General features: G+C 32.3%; 1 protein-coding gene across 1 annotated transcript; it reads left to right on the top strand.

Moving 5' to 3' along the window:
• The first annotated feature begins 2,165 nt into the window (after positions 1 to 2,165).
• On the top strand, positions 2,166 to 7,997 carry blw (ATP synthase subunit alpha blw, mitochondrial). The gene is made up of 4 exons (XM_075312158.1): positions 2,166 to 2,337; positions 5,846 to 6,426; positions 6,534 to 7,335; positions 7,410 to 7,997. The coding sequence occupies exons 1-4, from the start codon at positions 2,272 to 2,274 to the stop codon at positions 7,617 to 7,619; spliced, it is 1,659 nt and encodes a 552-aa protein (XP_075168273.1). The 5' UTR covers positions 2,166 to 2,271; the 3' UTR covers positions 7,620 to 7,997.
• Positions 7,998 to 12,360: the final 4,363 nt, after the last annotated feature.

Below are 12,360 nucleotides of genomic sequence, written 5' to 3'. Positions count from 1 at the left end.
TGCGTCACGATACGTTGGATATCAGATTAATTGCTACAGGCACGAGCTGCCAAGTCTAGCCAGCTGAAATGGCGGTGATTGGTAACACTTGACAACTTAACGAATGAATTTTTGAAGAGTTGTACTCGTAGTAACTATATAGATTACCTTGCCACCTACATGCTCCAGCCAATCCCTGATTGAAATATTGCCATCTTAAGGTGGGTATTAAGTTCGAGTTTAGCCTCTAATTTTCACTAAAGTGAAAACTAAATGAGTAGAAAACGTCATAAAATTATACATATTTGTCGCAGATTTCATTATAACTTGATGGGGAATATCCCAAAGCAAATTTTCACAAAGTTTATATTCCTTAAAATGGATTATTAAAGAAAAGTAATCGTGAAAAAATGACGATTTTAGCGGCTAAACTCGAACTTAATACCCACCTTAAAGGTGAGTATTAAGTTCGAGTTTAAGGTGAGTATTAAGTTCGAGTTTAGCCGCTAAAATCGCCATTTTTTCACGATTACTTTTCTTTAATAAAACTTTTTAAGGAATACAAACTCTGTGAAAACTTGCTTTGGGCTATTCCCCATCAAGTTATAATAAAATCTGCAACAAATATGTATAATTTCATTCCTTTTTTTACTGATTTAGTTTTCACTTTAAGGCCGGTATGCACCTCTAGCGAAAAATTTCATTCCCATAAGAAATGCATTGCTATTTATGCTAACGAAATTTTCGGTAGCTTTCAATTTCGTAAACTGGTACGCACCTCTAATGAAAATAACAGGGTTGTCAAAAGTATATTTTTGGCAGCAAACATTTAATTTATTACAATCATTGTGTGCGTAAAAGTTTTAAAAGGTCTGTAAATAATAAACAATTTATTTGAGGAATATTTGGAACATATATTAACAATTTTTAAAAGCGATTAGATGGTTTAAAATTTGTGTACACAGCCCTGTTTTTTTTGTTGTAGACTTAAATAAATTTTTGCTACCGAAAATTTCGCTAGAGGTGCATACCGGCCTTTAGTGAAAAAACTCGAACTTAATACCCACCTTTAAGCTGAGTACTATGTTCAGTTTTCAAGCTGAAACCCAGCTTGTTTTCACGGTTACTTTTTTTAATTAAGTAATTTAGAAATATAAAATTATTTGCAATCAATTCCTTGGATCTTTTCCATCCATTATTTGGCAAGACTCGATCAAAATATAATCGTCTTCATAAATATATTTGTAGTTTTAACTTAGTGTTTTGGTGAAAAAACCGAACATAGTACTCACCTTTAGCCGCTAAAAACGCTAAAGTGAAAACTAAATCAATAAGAAAAATGCATGGAATTATACATATTTGTTGCAAATTTTATTATAACTTGATGGGGAAATGCCTAAAGCAAATTTTCACAAAGTTTGTATTCCTTAAAATGGATTATTAAAGAAAAGTAATCGTGAAAAAAATGACGTTTTTAGCGGCTAAACTCGAACTTAATCCCCACCTTAATAACAAGTTGTCATTTTTCTTTCAGCGCATTTTATGTTCTGGTTTGTGAATTCGTTCGACAGATTTACTCAATTCATTCAAGATTTCAGGTGAAATCAAGTTGTTGAAGTCAATATTAAATATTTATTACATATATACTAATTTCGTTTTTTCGTAGTTAGTTGACTCTAGTATTAGTAGTTAGTTTACTCTATAATAATTTAAAAGAAAATAAACTTTTTGAATTGTTGCTTTCGATCATTCCTTTCCAAAGACTACTTCTAAATACGTGATTTACCAATGGAAGCAAACTTAAAAGTACAAAATAACAATATATTTAAGGGTTTTCTTTGCGAAACCCAACATAATTGAAAGTAAATGGATTTTGCTTTCCCTAGGATAACTTTATTATTATTTTGCACATAAAGTATGTTTTGAATTTTGTATAGGACTAAGAACATTTTAACAAATATGAATTCCAATCCAAGTATAATACAGATTTCTGAGCTTTCTTTAAATTTAGATATGATGGTCGCAAATGCATGAAACCATTTCATTGCTCTTGTATGTCCGAACTGAATTAAATTTCCACCCCAACACAATTTCCCCACTTCAGCTGTCAGATTTTTCTTAAGAGTGGCAACACTCAAAACAACGAACGAAACTTAACGTCAATGTGAAAGTGAACGAATCTCCGCCACAAGTCAACCATCTTTGAAAAGTATTACGTCTAGAGAGGGCTGGGTGTATAAGAAGTAAAATTTGCTGCAAGCGACAAGAAATATTTAATTAATTTAAGTCAAAATGTCGATGATTTCTGCTCGTTTGGCTACATCTGTGGCCCGCAACTTGCCAAAGGCCGCTCAACAGGTATTAATTTAAACAAATTCTCGAAAAATTGAATTAATGGAGATAATGTGCAAAAATTATATCGAAGCCACAGTGAAATTAATTGAAAAAAACGAAGTTGTGCAATCAAAAACATGGCTTGGACTTCAGTCAAAAACTTTAGCTTTAATAAAATCAGTGAATATTTTATGTTTAATAGTTACAAAGTGCAAATTTTGATTGATTTTCATGTTTCTATAAGAATTACCGATAATGTTACGCAACCTTTGGTTAGGTTTTACTTCTAGGAGCCGAACATGCCAAGTAATAAAGATGAGTGCGAGAGTGATTCGTGGGGGTCAAATGTGAGGAAATGTGTCGTTGCTGGAAATTTATGTAACTTTTATCCTTTAATTTGTGATAAAATTTAGAATGATTTGGAAAATTGTAAACAATTTAAAGATTTTTCCAGTTACATAACGCAAGGAGGCCATTTCAGTTTGCGGCACTTTTCTCTCTCTTCCCTTCGTGTTAACAATTCTATTTTACTCTCTTATAACCCCGGTGCTTTGTGCTCTCCCCCTACCAATCTGTCAAAAAAATCACATAACTACCAAGAAAAATGGTCTATGCACTTTTTGAGGTTAAGTACATTTATTCACATTGGATTTATTCCATGTAAAAGAAAACAACCGATTCTGATAAGAAGAATATACATGTTTTTATGCATTTGTCGACAATTCTTTTTTAGTTATTTTGAATATTCGATTTTTTTTGCAAGTTGCCGTGTGTGTATGAATGTGTATGCCACTATGAGAGAATAACAGTTCTCATGTGCTGCCATATTTTGCTGGTTATTTAACTGTCAGATTAGGCCTTTTCCTCTTTTTTCGGTAAAAATCTTACATAAGTCCAAAACTTTTTAAAAATATTTTGAATAAAATATGGCTAGTACTGCGATAGCTTTAAATTTTCTTTATTTTGAAAATTAAAAAAAAATGTATTTTAAAAATTGGTTCGCAAAGATAACATGTTTAGAGATACATTTACATTAAGTCAATCGTTTGGGTTCGCTTACATTGGCGAAATCTCATGGGAATTAAATTTAATTTTTAGCATTTTCTTGAGAATATATCTCGAGATATTAAGAAAATATATTTTTTCATCATTCTTATAAAATCATAGATGTCCTTTAAAATATACAGAACTTTTCATGCTCTTAATTCAATTACTCAAATCGAATAAAAAATAGGTCGACATTCAACTTAAAAAATCTCATTTGTGGTCCATAGGTAACCAATGTCTTCATAATATACAGAAATTTTTATTAATTAAATTATTACTCTAATCAAATAGGTATATATTGACGAAATTTCAAAAATTTTGAAAAAGGTTGATAGCCAATGTTAGTGTAATTGTTGGCAATTGTTTAACTTGTTATAGTTCCAACCAATATAGAAATTACTTCACATATATTCTATTTGGAAATCAGTTAGTTATTGAAACAGTGCATCAACAGTCATAAAAAATCAATAGATATTTCTGACGGCATAGGAGTTTCCATTTGTTGGTTGAGGGATTGTATACAGCCCTTAATTGATAAATGATAAAATAATCAAAATCCAAGAGTATTATTTTGGCATCTTAAAAGGAAACCAAGTTTTATCATAAAGTCAAGCTCCCCACGATTTTTCTTTTAATCTCCACACAAATCATTACATTTATAATGTATTTATGATTATGGCGAACACTATTTGTTGGAATAAAACGAAAGCCACTTAAATTCCAAATATATATCCATTTGTCTTTATTCTTTCTTTACACTACGGTTATAACTATCTAAAAATCCCCCATTCGATTGTATATTTTAGGTTGCAGTTATCCTCTAATCTTGTTTAATTAAAACTCGTGAATGTATCCCATTCGAAGCGTTGAAATTATTTTTTTTTTCTTAATTATTGGCACATTTAACAAAACAGCTATTAAGCAATATAAAAAACCTCATACTTACAGGATGCTTGTAATACATACAATTCGCACATGAGCATATTATAATGTATATTTTCCAAAATGGATTAAAGTCATTTTTGTACTAGTTTACCAAGAAATGTTGATTTGCGTTACCCTGAACATGGTGAATTTGTAGTACATATTAGTATAAATATCTCTTTTGCTATAGATTAACGCTTTGTATTGAGTAATTTAGAATGTTGTGCATGTGTCTGCTTTTTCCAAAAAGGCAAGAGCACTCTGTATCAAATTCGATTAAACAACATTTGATACAATTTTTCTAAAACTTGCCAATATTAAATAACATGGCAATCAATTATTCATTGATGAAAGTCTTTGATGATTTTATCAATTGTATATGTATTGTCACAATATTTAATATGTATTGCATGCAAGTATTTTAGTAAAAATTTAGAACATCCCTTTACAGCCCCTTCCGATTGTATATCCCTAATAACGAGCTAACATTCCTTTTATCCTACTCACAACTGTTTTACAATATTCATTTTATTATATAATAATGAGCGTTTGTCCATAATCGGATGGAAGAATCGACTGGCGAAACTTAAGTTCCAACACAAAATTTTCATCGAAAAATAATATTGATGAACAATTACAAAGAAGTTGCAGCACATCTTCGAACAATTTTTAGTATAATTAGCTACATTTAGCATGCTATTAGAATACTGACCCACTGATATCAAGCTTCTGTTGACTTGGTTAAATCCCGAGTAATGTCCAGCGAATAAGAATATATCTGCTGTCATTACTTAATTTACTCAAAATCCAGATTTTGCAATAAATATAATCTATTCCAAATAATAGTGCTTTTACAGGTTGATAATAGATTTGTGATTATTATTATATTTTTAAAAGAATTAGGTTTTTTTGGGCCAATTGGATTAACAAACCCCATGTTTTTGAACTGCCTATAACTCGTGAACCATTCATATTTTTCAGACATTTTTTTCTTATAAAATATTTTTTTCATATAACAAGCCATTGTGGTTCGGAATAAAAATACTGAGGAAAGTTTTGCGTTTTGCAAATAAATAAAATAAACCAGAAAATGGGATATAATAGAAAATATTTTCTATCTTTTTTTTTGCAAACAGTAACTGCTTAATTTTCCAGCAGATTTTTTTTCGTGTAACAGCACATATCTAGGTGCATTGACTGGGTCGTTTTTTTGTAAAGCATGATTTTCTACTAAATTTTATGTATTTTTTGATTCGTTGAGAACTTCGATTATCAAAAGACGAGTTACTCGTTAGTTATACGAAAAAAAAAACAAATAATTAGCGCTTGCATTTAAAAGGCAATATCAAATCTTTAAAAATTGCAGTTGTCGTAGTTCCCGATGATAAACTGCCTCTAGTTTTCCCTATAGTAAATTAGTAACCTCTTCCCAACCATCACCAGTAGAAAGTAAAACTTTGAAAGTGTTTGCTTTGTTCTTATGAAATAAAAATTAAAAAACATGAATATCTCCAATTCTCACAATATTCTTCCTATTTCTCTATTTTTTTTTTTTTTGTAGATTGCTGCCAAAGCCGCTTACCCAGCTGCAACTCTAGCTGCACGTAAACTCCATGTCTCTAGCACACAACGCAGCGCTGAAATCTCTTCCATCTTGGAAGAACGCATCATGGGCGTTGCTCCCAAGGCCGATTTGGAAGAGACTGGCCGTGTGTTGAGCATTGGTGATGGTATCGCTCGTGTCTATGGCTTGAACAACATCCAAGCCGATGAGATGGTAGAATTCTCTTCTGGTTTGAAGGGTATGGCCTTGAATTTGGAACCCGATAACGTTGGTGTTGTCGTCTTCGGTAACGACAAACTCATCAAGCAAGGTGATATTGTCAAGCGTACCGGTGCTATTGTCGATGTCCCCGTCGGTGATGAATTGTTGGGCCGTGTCGTTGATGCTTTGGGTAACGCTATTGACGGTAAGGGTGCCATCAACACCAAGGACCGTTTCCGTGTCGGCATTAAAGCCCCCGGTATCATTCCCCGTGTATCTGTACGCGAACCTATGCAAACTGGTATTAAGGCCGTCGATTCCTTGGTACCCATTGGTCGTGGCCAACGTGAATTGATCATTGGTGATCGTCAAACTGGGTAAGAAATGGAAAAGGGGGGAAAAAGAGATCAAAGAAATTTATCCATATTTGGCCATATGTTCCCCTAAATTTATGTACTTTTAATTTGATTTTTGTATCTTACAGCAAAACTGCTTTGGCTATTGATACCATCATCAACCAAAAGCGTTTCAACGATGGTCAAGATGAATCCAAGAAATTGTACTGTATCTACGTTGCCATCGGTCAGAAGCGTTCCACCGTCGCCCAAATTGTCAAGCGTTTGACTGACTCAGGTGCCATGGACTACTCTGTCATTGTATCTGCTACCGCTTCTGATGCCGCTCCCTTGCAATACTTGGCTCCCTATTCCGGTTGCGCCATGGGTGAATACTTCCGTGACAAGGGCAAGCACGCCTTGATCATCTATGACGATTTGTCCAAACAAGCCGTCGCCTACCGTCAAATGTCCTTGTTGTTGCGTCGTCCCCCAGGTCGTGAAGCCTACCCTGGTGATGTATTCTACTTGCATTCCCGTTTGTTGGAACGTGCCGCCAAGATGTCCCCCGCCATGGGTGGTGGCTCTTTGACTGCCTTGCCCGTCATTGAAACCCAAGCCGGTGATGTATCCGCTTACATTCCAACCAATGTAATTTCCATCACTGACGGTCAGATCTTCTTGGAAACTGAATTGTTCTACAAGGGTATCCGTCCCGCCATTAACGTCGGTTTGTCTGTATCTCGTGTCGGTTCCGCTGCCCAAACCAAGGCCATGAAACAGGTCGCTGGTTCCATGAAATTGGAATTGGCCCAATACCGTGAAGTCGCTGCTTTCGCCCAATTCGGTTCCGATTTGGATGCCGCCACCCAACAATTGTTGAACCGTGGTGTTCGTTTGACTGAATTGTTGAAACAAGGTCAATACGTCCCCATGTCCATTGAAGATCAAGTAAGTTTATATCCTCCATAATCTATGCAATGGGAAATTCAAATAATTTGTTTGTTTATTTGAATTATGCATAGGTCGCCGTCATCTACTGCGGTGTCCGTGGCCATTTGGATAAGATGGATCCCGCCAAGATCACCAAGTTCGAAAAGGAATTCTTGCAACACATCAAGACCTCCGAACAAGGTCTCTTGAACCAAATCGCCCAAGAAGGCAAGATCTCTGAAGCTGCCGATGCTAAGTTGAAGGATGTTGTCACCAAATTCTTGTCCACCTTCCAAGGTTAAGCGGAAGATCAATTAATATTACCACCACCCTCAACCACACACCATCGTCATTTAAGTAAACCAGAAGAAATTAGTTTCATCAACATCTGAAACTGCAACTTCCCAACACAAAGATTTACACTCAGTGTGTCCCATCATCAGTGTCGTCTCACGTTATTCTTGTAATTTAATTATAAAAATTTCGTTAAACGAATTCGCTTAAGATGAAAAGAAGAAGAAAAACTCGTTAAAAGCAGAATTACTACAACTAAAACAAAACACTCTTTTAAAAAGAATGATGAAAACAATAGTCATTGCTAGACAAAACAACAAACGTTAAGTTAAATAATGAACCTTGAATAACAAACAATAAAATACAAAATCTTATAAAAATCGAAATTTACAAACCATCTTCAAATTTCCCTAAAATCAAATTTGTTCATGATTTCCTTGTTCTCTTTTGTTTGGCATTTGATAATGAATGCCTCGAGCTATGTAGCTAGCGATCGAAATCGAAATGGCGAACAGCATTCATAGGGAGTAAATCCTTTTATCTCTTTCATAATCTCAAATAACATCTTCGAGAGAGAGCGCGCCTAGAGTGAAAGGAGTTTTCCCCGATGGATATTGGCTTGTCGACGATTTTTGTTTTATTTTTTCGAATTTCGATAAAATGTTGCTTTTTTATTTAAACACAATTATTACTCTTACAACAATAAAGATGAAACTATAAACTATACGATATACATATATATGGAGCTTGTGGATGTTTAAATTAAACATAAATAATAATAACAAATAAAATTAGTCGCTAAAAGTTACAACATAAAATATACCACTGAAAAAAATGTATTGCGTTTTTATTTCACTCTCATATATAAACTTTTGCCATAGTTGTAAATGTTTTCTGCGGAGGTTTAAATTGTTGTAATGCGTCACATTGTGGAAAGTACAAAGCAAAACTTCTTATATAATCGTGTCACACAATCGCATTTTGAATGCTGTTGATGCGAAATGCTTTCGAATGCAGTACAAATATTTTGTAGTTTGGTAGATGTAGCTTCCATATATATGTATTCATCAGGCTGGAGTGACAACCTGTAAAATCAGACGCACTGATTGTCAGCCATAGGAATTCCCGATTCTTCCTGTTAAGAAGAGTGGCTGTCTGTTTTTAGAGATACACTGAGACTAACATGTTCATTGTGATACCACATATGACGAACATGTCTTATCATTGAGTCATCACCTCATTTTTATTCCCTCCAGCATAGGATGGGGGTATATTAACTTTGTCATTCCGTTTGTAACCCATCGAAATATTGGTCTAAGAACCCATATATTATGGTGAAATTCTGAGTCGATACGTCCGCCTGCTGAAATCACGCTAACTTCCGAACGGAACAAGCTATTGACTTGAAACTTGGCACAAGTAGTTATTATTGATGTAGGTCGGATGGTATTGCAAATGGTACATACTGGACTACTTTTACGTATAGCCCCCATATAAACCGATCCCCAGATTTGTCCTCCGGAGCTTCTTGGAGCAACAAATTTCATCCGATCCGGTTGAAATTTTGTACGTGGTGTTAGCATATGGCATCTAACAATCATGCAAAAATTTGTCCATATCGGTCCATAATTATATATAGCCTCCATATAAACCGATCTCCAGATTTTGTTTGCGTATCCTCTTGGAGGAGCAAATTTCATCCGATCCAGTTGATATTTGGTACATGGTGTTAGTATATGGCCTGTAACAACCATGGCAAAATTGGTCCATATCGGTCCATAATATGTATATGGGGGCTATATATAGTTATGGACCGATATGGACCAATTTTTGCATGGTTGTTAGAGACCATATACTAAAAGCATCAGGGCTGTGGAGCCGGAGTCTTGGAGTCGGAGTCTAAAGATTTTGCTGGAGTCGGAGTCGTAAAAATTTTGCTCGACTCCGACTCCGGCTAAACCAAATTTTTTAAAACACTTCACATTTTTGTAACTAAGCAGGTTTTTACGCAAATTAGTTTCCATTCGATCAATGTACAGCATGATTGTAAATGAAAATCAACTTCCAATTACGGCTATCTTTTTATGTTTCCTAGAATGTTAGACTAGCAGATGGGCTGCATCGATCCATTTTAATGCCCATATCAATTTATTTGAAATATTTCGAACAATCGAAATTATTTTTTTATTCTTTTTTTATTTTATTCCACATAGGCCATACACCTATGTGGAATATTGACAGAAAATTTTTTCAAAGTTGTTTTTTACAGAAAATTTTGTCAAAATGTTATTTCTATAAAAAGTTTTGTCAACATTTTATTTCTATAGCAAATTTTGTCAATATTTTATTTCTATAAAAAATTTATTCAAAATTGTATTACTATAGAAATATTTTTTTCTATAGAAAATTGAGTCAAAATTTTGCAAAATTTTATTTCTATAGAAAATTTTGCAAAATTTTGTTTGTTACATAAAATTTTTTTCAAAATTTTATTTCTATTGATAATTTTATTTCTATATAAATTTAAGTCAAAATTTTGCCAAAATTTTATAGTAATAGATTTTTTATTAGAAAATTTTGTCAAAATTTTATTTCTATAGAAAATTTTGCCAACATTTTATAGTAATAGATTTTTTTATTAGAAAATTTTGTCAAAATTTTATTTCTATAGAAAATTTAGTCAAAATTTTGTTTCTGTAGAATATTTTGCAGAATTTTATTTACTACACAAAAATGTTTTTAAATTGCATTTTTATTGACAATTTTTTCAAAATTTTATTTCTATAAAAAAAATTGTCAAATTTTATTTCTATAGCAAATTTTCTCAACATTTTTGTTTTCTTACTGTTGCTCACTGCTGTAAAAAATGTATTCAAAATTTTATTACTATAGAAATATTATTTTCTATATAAAATTTAGTCAAAATTTTATTTCTATAGAAAATTTAGTCAAAATTTTGTTTCTATAGAATATTTTATTTCTATAGAAAATTTTGCAAAATTTTGTTTGCTACACAATTTTTTCTAATTGTATTTCTATTGATAATTTTTTCAAACTTTTATTTCTATAAAAAATTTTGCCAAATTTATTTTCTATAAAAATTTTATTCAAAATTTTATTTCTATATATTTGGTCAAAATTTGATTTCTATAGAAAATTTTGCCAAAATTTTATTTCTATAGAAAATTTTGCAAAATTTTATTTCTATATAAAATTTTGCAAAATTTTATTTACTAGACAAAAATTTTTCCAAAATTGTATGCTCACTGATACTCAATGCCAAGTCGAAAACTTGTAGAAATGACTCAAATTTTCAATGAATGAATCATAAATGCATTTTTGCGAAATTGTCTAAACAATTATAAATATTTCCAAAATATTGCCCGAGATTTTGTAGAAGTCTGATTTGAGATTGTATCAAAATGTAGATCTAAATACAAAGTTGTGTAGAGTATATTATAATCGGCCCGGCCGACTTTAGACTTTCCTTGCATTTTTATTTTTTGTTAAAATTGTGTTTCGTCCCATAACGTTAGATTTAAATTTTAAGTACATAGATTTTGTAGAAGTATATTCAATTTTGTCTAAATCGATTCAGATTCAAATTCATGCATATGGGAATATAAACCTTTATATAGCTCGCAACAAATTTAAAGGATTTGAGATAGTATCAATAATTTTGGTCCACAAATACATATACTTCTCATATTATGATGGGTATTTATATCATTATTTTATTTATTAAACATTGCCCTAAATTTGAAATTGGCATCTAATGTGAAATTAAGACCTTTTTTGCACACATAAATAAATACGATACTTTATATCGATCCACTTACGGTACCCCCACAATAGAACTACAAATTAGTGGTATTAAAATGAGATTTTGTTATATTACCTACCCGGAGTCGACTCCGGAGTCGAGCTGATGAAAAATGCTGGAGTCGGAGTCGAGCAAAATTGGCTCGACTCCACAGCCCTGAACAGCATGTACCAAAATGTACTTACACCGATTCTTTATACAAATCCTTATCATTTAAACACGTTTTTGTCTAAACTTTAATTTTTTGTGTAACAAAAAAACATATTTTCGGTACTCATTTTCATAAGGGAGAGCGAAAAACTAAAAAACGTATACGTCTCTCAGACGTAGATAAGATGTCTAGGGTTAAAAGGAGTTTTAAAACTCAAACCCGAAATTTAAAAAAATCATTAAGAAATTTGTATAAAATAGGGTCTTCCTCCCAAACTAAAGCACCAAAACTGCAATTGTGCCGAATTAAAACAATTAAAAAAACTCGGAGAAAAATCTTCAAAAACGAGATGCTTTATTACAAGGTAAAATGACCAACTAATATCTTTTGTAAGTACTACTTTTCGCGCTTATAATAATAAATATAATAATAGTACCCGTGTAAAAATTGGAGGATCCAATCCTATCTAATAATATCAAATTGGATCTAATTGGATCTGTTCAGATATTGGTTCAGACATAATTAGATATGCACAGATATGCTATATATGGTGCTAGATCTGGTTAGATATAATTGCAGATCTCATCATATATAGTATAATATCTAATTATATCTGGCATATCTAATAATATATGCTTGGATAGGACCATATATAGCTCTATATCTAATAAGATATGGTAGATATAACATCATATCTGACTATATATGGGGTTAAATACGGTCCAAAATATAATAAAAAAAATCATGAACAAGTTAAAAAGATTTTAGAAATACA

This window comes from Haematobia irritans, chromosome 5 (assembly GCF_050003625.1).
Source record: "Haematobia irritans isolate KBUSLIRL chromosome 5, ASM5000362v1, whole genome shotgun sequence".
Classification (NCBI taxonomy): domain Eukaryota; kingdom Metazoa; phylum Arthropoda; class Insecta; order Diptera; family Muscidae; genus Haematobia; species Haematobia irritans.
The sequence above is the reverse complement of the archived record's forward strand: the minus strand, read 5'-3'. Positions and strand labels throughout refer to the sequence as shown.

Coding starts and splice junctions, on each gene's coding strand:
- blw (XM_075312158.1), top strand. CDS start 2,272: ATGTCGATGATTTCTGCTCGTTTGGCTACATCTGTGGCCCGCAACTTG. Junction 6,427..6,533: donor ATTGGTGATCGTCAAACTGG/GTAAGAAATGGA, acceptor TGTATCTTACAG/CAAAACTGCTTTGGCTATTG. Junction 7,336..7,409: donor CCATGTCCATTGAAGATCAA/GTAAGTTTATAT, acceptor AATTATGCATAG/GTCGCCGTCATCTACTGCGG.